This window comes from Macrobrachium nipponense, chromosome 15 (assembly GCF_015104395.2).
Source record: "Macrobrachium nipponense isolate FS-2020 chromosome 15, ASM1510439v2, whole genome shotgun sequence".
In the NCBI taxonomy this organism is placed as follows: domain Eukaryota; kingdom Metazoa; phylum Arthropoda; class Malacostraca; order Decapoda; family Palaemonidae; genus Macrobrachium; species Macrobrachium nipponense.
Genome location: NC_087208.1, coordinates 41,259,844 through 41,272,233, shown reverse-complemented (window position 1 = coordinate 41,272,233; position 12,390 = coordinate 41,259,844). Strand labels below are relative to the sequence as shown.

Here is a 12,390-nt window from a genome sequence, read left to right as displayed (position 1 = left end):
TCAGATTTGCAACACAAAATACCAAATAAAAAACAATCGTTATATTACCTTGCCATAAGAGCATAGAAATTAAATATAAGAACTACTTTTCAATTAATATTTCTAGTTTTTCTCTTGAATCTCTCACCAGAGTTCTCCATCTAGTTAATTTTGGGGCCAACTCGCTGAACAATGTTGACTTTTGTGTGCAGTACATATATGCCTTTTCTCAATATCTTTGCTGAATTTGGGCTTATTTAATCTATATTTGTCAATTATCCTGGTTTTTTATTATACTTTCTGGTGTATACTTTAGTTAGTTATTTGTAATATATTTTAAACCTGAAGTATTGATCGATTATGGGAAATTGTTGGGCCAACCCATCATTTTCAGTAGTTTACCATTTAAAATAAAAGAAAATGTACGTTTCTCGAAAATACATACGCTCGAAAATAATTCCCTTTATTAATTTTATAAAATATCGTTTATTATTTAAAAAACGTATTGAAAAATCTACCAAGGCTTAGCGAAATACCTATTTTATAGAATGATATTTTTTATTATTGATTTTCATCTTTTCGGGCGTAGCATCACTTCCTGCGACACCAAACGCATTGCGAAGAGTTACCCCATGATGTACGATAATTACCTTATACGCACCGTTGGGGCAGCTTCTGCTCGGGTTATTTGGGTCGGGAGGAATTAAATAAACAGGTGATTAATTTAAGTTTATTGTAAGATTTATTATAATTTATTTGCGATGGTTATGTTTATTTGAAGATGTATTAGTTTTAGTTAAAGAAATACACGAGACTCGTCTCTGACATCTTTGTACGTCACTTCGTGCGGAAACGTACGACCTCGCCATATTGAAAAGCAGGGTTCCCATAATGCTAAGTTAGAGCGCGGGAAACCTGTCGACGCCATCAACGTTCCCGCGTTGTCGCCTTCTCTCCCTCATCTCCCTTCGCATTTGTGTTCCTTTCGGTGCTCCGTGCACGCCCACCACACGGCAGCGCCCACTGCCCGGCCTATGGCGCCCCAATGTCGGTCAACGACTACGAGAAGATCGAGAAAATAGGCGAGGGGACCTATGGCGTTGTTTACAAAGCTCAGGACCGGATCACTCGCAGGATCGTCGCCCTCAAGAAGATACGACTAGAGAAGTGAGTTGCTCCTCGGGGCCTTATTTCGAACGTTGGTTTCTCGTAGTTTTGCGTTTTATTTCTTACTTTTCAGCGGGAGGACTTGCTTTTCATCGGGTGCGGCGGCTGTGGGGTTGGAAAAGGGGTTCGTTTTTTTCTGTTTTAAAGGAGTGCGAGGTGAGGTTGTTGAACCGCATTCGCTCCAAAGAGAACGAAGAAAGACAAAAAGAAAAATAAAAAAAAAAGTGGGGGCCATATACCTCGTGGTGCCCTGAGTAAACAATGTCCTCATCCGGACTCCTATTTGGTGCAGCGGCCAACCGTCGATGGTCGTTGGTCCCTTTTTTTCCATTTTAGTGTTCCTTTTGCCAGTTTAGTGCATGACGTAACCGTTGTGGTCCTTTGGCGTGGTTTTCTTATTGGCGTCATTATTCGGCGAGGGCCTTCTTCGATCTTCGGTAGGGAAAAGCCACCCCAAATTCGGTATTCGAAATTAATCTAGAATATTTGTCATCCATTAAGTTTTAGGGGTTTGGATTATCTAGACCAGGCGTACTGCGTATTTTAAGAACCCTAAACCACTACTACCCACGTAGCCTGTCGTATTTGTACTTTACCCTTTGTTAACCTTTGTTAGGTTAGAGTTCTAGGCTAAATGTTGCTGCATTAAGGTCCATTTTGGTCGTAGAGATTATTCCTACACGTTTTGACAAAGGTGTTTACCCCAAATTTGAACTCTTAGCTTAGGGTATACTAAGCCTATGTTAAGTAAAGTTGGTTGGTTGGTGTTGGCATAGAAAATGTAGGGTATTAGACAAGGGATAAAGGTTTGAGCCTTTCAAAGTTTTCTTTATAGTTTTAGGGTGGACTTTGAATCTAGAATGGTTTTGCAGGTGCTAACCTTGATGCAAACATGCTTTCAGTTAAGAAGTAGGATAAGTGACCGGGCTGCAAACGTCCAGTTACCGAACATTCACTGTTTCACATATTTAATTGATGAAATAACGACTAAATTTAAACCTTTAACTAAACCTCCTAAAGATCTTTTATTGATGAAATGAGCTATAGGAAATTGCCATGAGAACTAGCCTATATTAAGAATGTGAAGTCTTTGTAAAGTATGTTTTCTAGGCAGTTGCGAATCCAATATTGTGTCCCACTAATTTACTGTGAATCAGTGAATCATCTCCGTGATTGGACACCTCACTGCGCTCATTTTACGGTGGGTAGATCTAGGGTACTTATCCGTGGCGGCCTTGACTATGGCAGTTGTGGTTTTTCGATGCAGTTTTACCTACTGAACAAGAATTTTAAGTAATATTTATTCGGACGAATGTAATTAACGCCCCCCCAAGGCCAGTACTAAACACGGCGAAATACGTTGGACACCCCAGTCTCTAGCGGATGTCTTATCCGCGGTTACGTTCCTTGCAGTCCGTGTGGACTGCTTCTGTAGAAATACCTAACGGTATACTCAGTATTAATTTCTTATGCATTGTTTACCTATAGGGTAAAAAACCGCATGGTACAGGGGTGAACCATGTACGATCAATGTGTACAACCCCAAGAAAAGTACATTATAACGCGTCCTGACATCGGAGATGGGCATCAGACACGACTTCTTGTTGGTGAGAAACGGAGCTAAAGACCTCTACTCCGGTGTCAGGACGCGTTATAATGTACTTTTCTTGGGGTTGTACACATTGATCGTACATGGTCCACCCCTGTACCATGCGGTTTTTTACCCTATTAGTTGTAATCAGCACAATAAAACATCATTTTGGAATTAGGGTAACCAATCACGGACGATCCACCATCATCACGCTGGACGGGTCTTATTCACTCTATTAATTGGTGAAAAAGTATTGGCACAGGATATAGGTACGGCAGCCGTATCCCGATCGTGGTAGCTATAGGTACGGCAGCGAATTGCGCATGCGTCAATTTCAGACTTCCTGCCGTACAAATAACATAGTGTGGTGGGGGTACGGCAGATTCTGTCAGTGGTGCCGTATTGCGGCATATAATTGCGTTCTTGACTTGCTGTAGGTACGGCAGTTAGGAATATCAGTTTACCAGTTTGCTAATCATACTGTATTGTGTGAACAGAGTTCCGCTTTTAGGCGGGACATTCCCGTTTTTTGAACATCTGTCCCGCTTTTCTTAAAGTTATTTGCTTTTGTGCCGCTTTTTCTGCTTCAAAAACAAAACTATCCCAATTTTAATGGAAAAGTGCTGAAATTTTGTTTAATTTTGCCATATCACTAGCTGGTAACTTCTATCGGCTTCTCCGACAGCTGCAATACCCAATGAAGTGAATTAAAAGCATATTGTAGTGTATAAAGGCGACCCTTTGCAACTGCTGATGGTTGGGTAGAATAAAGGGCCGAGAACGTCACCAAAGGTACTGATGCCACAGTTTGGAGGACATGGAATGTCTCCCTATACTTTTCATGCTGAGATGGACTCTGGCCTGGGTTGACTGCTAATACGGTAGGTTGTCTGGTCACTGGTTCCAGAAGGCCTAGTATTTTCGGAGTGATCAAGCTCATTGGAAAAGGCACGGTGATTTGAAATGTAGTTCTTTTACCCACCTAGCAGCACATAGCTCCTTGTCAAACAGACTGATATTCTGATTTTGTCTACAGGCAAGAATATGCCGACAAGGAAGACACATACTTCTCCAAAACGGACAGGAACAACTCTTATTGGTTACATCTGATGTACATTTTCCGCTTCGAGATTTCACTGTGAAACACTGGTTGGAGAGTAATGCTGTGTACCCGCCTTCACTCATTACTGTTAACTGCTTCATAACATGTCCAAAAGCGAATGGAGTCAAGTACTGCTGGTATAGGTACTGTGGAGAATCTGCTTGGTACTTCTGAAGAGGAATCTTGGTCTGAACCATAATAGCCATGTGATCCCGCTCTAACGTTAGTGACCGTACACATTTCATTAAGTCACGCCAAAAGATTACCACACTGGAGCACTTAGTGATGACGGCCTTTAACTTTTGGTTGATGCTTTCTAGTCGATTGTTTGTCCTGTTTGTAAAATTCTGTCTCATTCTTGTAACACTCGACCCATTCTTCCTTTATGTTGTGCCAGTTCTTATCAAAATATTCCGTTACAGTCTTTATGTTAAGAGCTTTGAGGGCTTCATATTGTTTAGTGTATTCTTCAACACTACAGGCATAAGCAAGTTTTGTCAGAACTTCCAAGACTAACTGTCGTTGAGCTGAAGAAATCCCCATTTTCTCTGTATTTACCTCTCTCTTAAAGCTACGCATGGTGTGAAATAGGCATATCAGCAGCTTGGAGTTTGGTAAAACTTCTTTGATGACATCTCGTTCAGTCATATCCTTGTCGCCCATCACAACTTTGATGAGTGATGACTTGGGATTGTGCTTCTGGAGGAATTTCATCATCTCTCTGAGAGTTGCCCGGTCTTCTTGAACAACAAACCAAAATGCCACTATCTCGGATATACCATTTCCGTCAATGACTAAAATAACATATAATGGCATGCGCAAATCATTCAATTTGTACGTTGCATCTATCAAGATCATCTCTGGATATGACGAGAAAACTCCCTGCATTTGCTTACTTTGATAGAACACTCCTTGAAGGACGTTTTTTTCATCTATAAGTACTTCAACTGTACAACCTGAAATACATTTAGCGTAGACACTCAATATCTGTACAACTACATGGCATGTACTTTATCTAGAGTAGACACTATGTATGGTGATTATAGTCAATTGAAGATAGCAAACTAGACATCTTACACCCTCAATGTAATAGTTATTTACTTGTAATATAAGAGTCTGTCCAATAATTTTATCAGAGAAAGATATGAAATGCCAGCCATATTCTATTAATACAACGGGCCGTGTAATATATAGATGTTATCTGACAGATAGGGTGTCGACAGTATGTACACCCTCACGAATAAAAATGGTCTCAAAAAAAATGGGTATAACTTCTTCATGAATACTACAGTAACAATTTTCTTACCTTTTTCTTTCTTCATCTCTTTAAGAAGGCTGTCGAAGTCTAAACCACATTTTTTTGAGGCAAGATTATGAAGGTCTCTCAGTAGAACTACCTTCCCCGTCTTTTGCGCTAAGTGATCCTGCAGTACCCTCTTATTAGCTTTCATACTGAGCATTTCCTCTGTAGTTGCTTTTGTCTGTGCATCTAGTCTTCTCGAATGTGGCAGGTGTTGAAAAGTGATCTAAAATAATAGCATATAGAATTAGTATTTCTTGACAGATCAATGAAAATATACCCTTTTCAATAAAGTTATTAAGAAATAGTAAAGATAAAGCATATTGTGGCGACAACGAGCCACCATAAGCACACATATCACCTTCTCTACTGGATCTAATAATACTACTTGCCTTGTTTGTGGTATGGTTATGGTCACCTGTGATTGACTTGATCATTAAACTCTCCTCATCCTCCGTTGCTTGAACTGTGACCGTAAATGGGCAGCCTCTTTGAAAAGTGCTGAAACAATAATGAGAAAAATACATGAATGTTATGGCGTCTTTTTTTATACTGAATTCATTGATGGCTCCTAAACAGTGTAGGAAGTAAAGTATCAAATTGCTATATTTCGTTTTAGAATTTGGATTATTACTTACGATTGATTTGGTCGTTTACCAGAGGAGCGACTTTGGTAGTTGTCCTTACCACCATGGATACAACAGAGCACGATTTCAGTATATTTTAAGTCCTGCTTGAATCTCCTCTTCGGAGTTCTTTTCAGGGCCGATTCTATGGTTCTTGACCGACGTATATACAGTTTTTGAAAGTTTCTGTCTTCATATATCTCTATGGCTTCTTTCAGCTCGTTAAAGCCGGAAAACATCTGTTTTTCGGCTAAGACTAAAGCATTATGCTGTTCTGTCGCCATTGTTCTTGCTGCACTGATGTTACTGATGTCTGAGCCTCTGAGGCGGTAAACAAGGGTTCGCGCATGCGCAATTCACTGCCGTACCTATAGCTACCGAGATCGGGGTACGGCTGCCGTACCTATATCCAGTTCGAAAAGTATTTGGTAAGTCTAAGCGGTCATTCCGCGGTAAAGTAGACTATGGCAGTTGACGTTTTCCTACGTTATTTTACTTACTGAACGAGAATTTAAAGTAATATTTATTCGGACGATTGTAATTAAACCCCAGGCGCCAGTACTAAACACGGCGAAATACATTGGACGCCCCAACCCCTAGTGGATGTCGTATTTGCGGTTAAGTTTCTTGCAGGGCAATTCTAAAGAATAGTTCCGCATGGACTGCAAGGGACGTAACCGCGGATACGACATCCACTAGGGATTGGGGCGTCCAATGTATTTTGCCGTGTTTAGTACTGGCCCCTGGGGGTTAATTACAGTGGTCCAAATAAATATTACTTTAAATTCTTGTTCAGTAAGTAAAATAGTCTGAAAACGTCAACTGCCATAGTCTACTTTACAGCGTTATGACGGCTTGGAATTACCCAGTATTTCTACAGAAGCAGTCCGCACGGACTGCAAAGAACGTTACCGCGGATAAGACATTCACTAGGGATTGGGGCGTCCAAAGTATTTCGCCGTGTTTAGTACTTGACCCTGGGGGTTAATTACAGTCGTCCGATAAATTATTACTTAAAATTCTTGTTCAGTATTTAAAACTGCATAGAAAAACCGCAATTGCCATTATGTAGGCCGCCGCGGATAAGTCCCCTAGATCTACCTGTGTCACAAGAATACTATTACAACTCGGCATTCCATTCAAGATTGAAATTTCGTCAACATAATGTGATATATGAAAGCCCCATACGAACTAAAATAAGCATGTGACGCTCTTCGTAAAATATGTTTTCAAGGCAGTTTTGAAATCCAATATGACGACTTATCGTTTGGCTGGACGGGTCTGGTCACGGATGGACACCATCTTTCCCAGCCTTCCCAGCACTCATTTGAACAATGTTAGCGTATATATATGTAACGTTTATTGATCTTACTCAAGATTGCAGTTGTAATCAGCACACTAAAACATTTTGTTGCCTATATTAGTGACAGTATGAAACTTGTTATTCCTGGGGTCATGGTTTGAACTGAATTCATTTTTACCTTGTAATAGGTGGTTTTATCCTTACTGCCATCACAACTGAAACTACACAGTGCTTATTTAATTGTTGTTATACACATTTTGGTCTTAATTCACTCCACATTGCGCTTGAACCACGTAGCTGTTCCTGGTTCCTAACGCGCACTCCACAAACAGTTACGAGCAGCAGACGACGACACTGCACTCTCCTTAATTGTTTACTTTACTCATTATTTAGTTCAACTTTACTTAGTTTTTTCAAAATGTTTATTTAATTCATGTCTATTACCCCTTTTTTGCAACCAAATTACCCCAAAAATAGATATTTCTAAAATAGATACAATCCATGTTTCTAACCTTGTCGTACATCTGGCTGCCGAAAACCAAAGCGGAGCACTACGGATAAGTGGATTATAATTTTTTTTCTCTAGCATTTTTCGTTGATTTAAGTCTATATTAGTATTTTGATTTTTTTAAATAACAGTATGCCAGAAATAAATGTAACCTTTAATGTTTGCATGCTAAGAATGGCAAAATCATCGTTGCCACATTAGTGGAGCTTCACACATGTCGATGCATTATTATAAACTTTCCATGAATTCTAGTTGTCATAATAATGCAATAATGATAAAATTGCTTTAAGGGGCTGGCCAGAACCCTTATATATATATGGTAGTATAGGGCAAAAAATGCAGTCATGAAAAAATTCATGGAGCTTCATATGGGAATTGAGAATACGTATAAGAAATATTTCGTCAAAATTCCTCTTACTTTCGTAGTTACAGGGTAATTTGTAAACATAACTCAATAAGCCTAAAACATTCATCCTTACAAAAAAATGCAATATTTCTTCTGTTATCGTAAATTTTGATAATTGTCAAAGAAATTGTGAGAAATGGCATCTGTAGAGATTCCGTGGGTCGCAGAGGGGAGTATCAACTGTTGAACCATGATTCAGTGTGATCACAGACTTCAAGTAGACTAAACGTTCGAGTTTCACCTCTGACATTCGCTTGCTTTTTACATGTTTATCTATGTTTCGGCAAGAATTTCATCATGCCAATGAGGAAAAAATCTCGCTAACATAAAGACGAAGAAAATTTGCTCTAATATGATTACAGAATATCATAATACATGCGATATTAGCGCAGTCATTGAAGAGAGAGAGGGAGGGTTGCATAGTAAGTAAACGACCCAGTCTTGCCTGAAGCACACAGCACACTGTCTCCCAGGCTATGATCATTGATTAATGGTATCTTAATTTATGGTAAATAACAGTTTTGGTTTATTAATACCGAAAAAGGAATATGAAATTCATAATCATGATTTATTAACATTGTCTTTGTAAAAAGAGTACAACTTCGAATTTCACCTCTTGACATTCTCTTGCATTTACGTTTGTTTTTTTTTGTTTTGGCAAGAATTTCATCATGCCAAAATGGAAAATACTAGGAAAACATCTAGCTACTAAAATGGAAAATACTAGAAAAACATCTAGGTAACATATAGAAGAAGAAAATTCGCCGTAATAAGCCAAGTTAGTGAAGGAGAGGGAGTGTGTTGCGCAAGAAGGAGTGCCCCGTCTTGCCTGACGCAGTGCCCCAAGCTACGATATATGCGTAAAGGATTATAGAGAGAGAGAGTGTGTGTGTGCGCGCGCGCACATGCAGGGGTGGTGGTGGAGGGGGGGAGGGTAGGTGGAGCTTTTTACGCATGCTCGTATCCATTTCTGGGTAATGGAGGTTTTCTCTTGGTACAAGGACAAGCGATTGTATCGCATATATATGCTCATTACGATTATAACAATTACATGAATAGGTACAAGGACAAAAAAAAAAGCGATTGTATCGCATATATATGCTCATTACGATTATAACAATTACATGAATAGCTGATAACAATCTGCATGAATGAATGGTAAACTGTTCTGCAAAAAAGTTTGACTTTAGCAATTCATATACAATAGGTACGAAAGTGATGTCGTGACATCATAATACAGGACTTAAAAAAATAATTAATTTGAGTCTAAATCAAGTTACTTTTTCAATAACGAATATTTTCAAATTAATCATCATAAATATGTAAAATATTGATGTTTTATTATTTATTTAAATAATTATCTAGTGCACGCTTCGTCGTCGTCTTCTACCAAACCAGTAGTTTCCTTAAAAACGTGGTTAGGAACAGTGTTCCGATTGTTGTGATGAAAGTGCCCCAGCATCTATGGGTACAAGTGGTGTGCGGATTTATCACGGGAAATGAGAAGTTTGTTGACACAAGTGACTCCACAAACATGTAGATGGCGTCAATCTTCTAAGATATTTAAGCGTAAGTAAAAATTTTGAAAGCGTTTTGGTGAGATTTGCACTGTTGGACACCCTTTTCACTACCCTCTGTTTAATGCTTTAAATTTGGCCTTAATTTCTAACTTTGAAAGGACAGTAGAGGTCTTTAGCTCCATGTCTCACCAACAAGAAGTCACGACTGATGCCCATCTCTGGTGTCAGGACGCGTTATAAGTACTTTTTTGGAGGGTGGCATGCCGTGATCGTCGGTGAGTTGATCCAGGCCTTGCGGTTGTTTACCTTATATTAATAAAAGTACGAGACATGGAATTCCCAAGGGTCTTACGGTTCAACTGAAATGCATTCTTAACTTGTAATCCATGGTTTATCCTTATGGACAACACAAATGAAACTCCATTGTGCTTATTAGATCGTAATTATACACAGTTTGCCGTTAATTCACTCAAAATACTACTAAAAAATATATGGGTTTATCATTTCACTCAATCAAAACACCAAAACTTGCAGGAACCACTTTCCAGCCATGTAGGGTAAACAGTCACGGATGATCCATCGTCATCGCGCTGGCCAGACCTTATTCACTTGATATTTAATTGGTGAAACAAGAATACAATTACAACTTTAAGCATACCATTCAAAAGATTGTAGTTTTGTCAACATAATGTGATATATGAAACCCCCATATGAACTAAAATAAGCACGTGAGCTCTTTGTAAGATATGTTTTCAAGGCTGTTTTGAAATCCAATATGGCGACAATCGTGTGGCTGGCCGGTCTAACTACGGACAATCCACCATCTCTCCCAGCCTTCCTAGCACTCATTTGAACAGTGTTAGCGTATAGGGTAAACAATCACGGACGATCCACCATCACTGGCTGGGTCTTATTCACTTGATATTTAATTGGTGAAACATGAATACAATTACAACTAAGCATACCATTCAAAAGATAAAAGTTTCATCAACATAATGTGATATATGAAAGCCCCATACGATCTAAGAAGCATGTGACGCTCTTCGTAAAATGTTTTCAAGGCAGTTTTGAAATCCAATATGGCGGTGATCGTGTGGCTGGACGGGTCTAGTCACGGATGGACACCATCTCTCCCAGCCTTCCCAGCACTCATTTGAACAATGTTAGCGTATATATGTAACGTTTATTGATCTTACTCAACATTGCAGTTGTAATCGGCTCAATAAAACATTATTTTGTTGCCTATATTAGTGAAAGTATGAAACTTGTTAATCCCGGGATCATGGTTTGAACTGAATACATTTTTACCTTGTAATTGGTGGTTTTATCCTTACTGCCATCACAACTGAAACTCCACAGTTCTTATTTGATTGTTATTATACACATTTTGGTCTTAATTCACTCCACATTGCACTTGAACCACGTTGCTGTTCCTGGTTCCAAAGCGCTCGCTCCACAAACACAGTTACGAGCAGCAGACGATAACACTGATTGAGGTGCAAAGCTTTATTCCCGTAATTGTTTACTTTACTCATTTAGTTTAACTTTACTTCAAAATGTTTATTTAATTCATGTCTTATCATCCCTTTTTTGCAACCAAATTAACCCCGAAAAATTACAAATTTCGGATGTATACTTACCAGCAGACGATGCGAGAAAAATGTCTCGTCGTTGCCAATCATGTGGAGCGTCACACATACGCTGATGTATTTACAAACTGTTTCCATGAATTCTAGTTGTCATAGTAATGCAGTAATGATAAAATTTCGGTAGTATGTTTGTACTACAAATAGATATGCTAATTTCACTTATTTCCCCACTTTTGTGTAAGTCTTATACCGAGTTTGGAGGGTAAACACATACTAAATGAAAAGCGCAAAACGCCGCAAAGAATGCCGTAGTCCCCTTGAATAAGTGCTGGTTAGAGGTCGGGTATTCGATTGTTGTGACGAAAGTTCAATCTTTGAAATATTTGGAGTTGTAAGTAAAAACTTTGAAAGCCTTTTGGGGTTGTGGGCACTGCATTGGCCACCCTTACCCTTTTCATTATACTGTTTAAATCTTGAAATATGGCCTTAATTTCTAACTGGAGAAAATACTTACTTCGAAAGGAGAGTAGAGCTCCTGTTATCACCACCAACTATGCTACTCATGACTTGATGACTATCTCCGGTGTCAGGACGTGTTAAGTCCTTTTTTGGAGGGTGGCCTAGCCGTGGTAGTCTGTGAGTTAGCCAGTCCATGCGGTTGTTTACCCTGTTTGATCATAATTATACACAGTTTGGTGTCAATTCACTCAAAATACTAATTAAAATATGTGAGAATGGTAGGTTGTCATTTCACTCAATCAAAGCAGCAAAACTTGTGGGAACAACTTTCCAGCCACATACATCTGGCTGCCACAAACATCCCAGAGTGGATAATCCAAATAGGGGGAAACACCGCAGTGGCGGCATTGTCATCGCGTGGCTCAGCCTTATTCACACAATATTTAATTGGTGAAACAAGAATACAATTACATCTTTAAGCATACCATTCAAAAGATTGAAGTTTCATCAACATAATGTGATATATGAAAGCCCCATATGAACTAAAATAAGCGTGTGAGCTCTGTAAATTATGTTTTCAAGGCATTTTTGAAATTCAATATGGCGGCAACCGCGTGAGGTGTCGTTCGTAACCACAGCCAAGCCACCATCTTTCCCAGCATTCATTTGAACAATGTTAGCATACATATGTAACGTTTATTGATCTTACTCAAGATCGCAGTTGTAATCAGCACAATAAAACATTTTGTTGTCTATATTAGTGAAAGTATGAAACTTCTACCACGGGTCATAGTTTGAACTGAATAAATTTTTACCTTGTAATCGGTGGTTTTATCCTCA

The 12,390-nt window shown here is 39.0% G+C and overlaps 1 protein-coding gene across 1 annotated transcript in view; it reads left to right on the top strand.

Moving 5' to 3' along the window:
• Nucleotides 1–869: 869 nt before the first annotated feature.
• Nucleotides 870–12,390, top strand: part of LOC135194850 (uncharacterized) — a 23,397-nt gene continuing 11,876 nt past the window's right edge. The window contains exon 1 of the mRNA XM_064221034.1: nt 870–1,146. Within this exon, the coding sequence (XP_064077104.1) occupies nt 1,025–1,146 (122 nt within the window). The 5' untranslated portion in view covers nt 870–1,024. The remainder of the gene's footprint in view (nt 1,147–12,390) is intronic.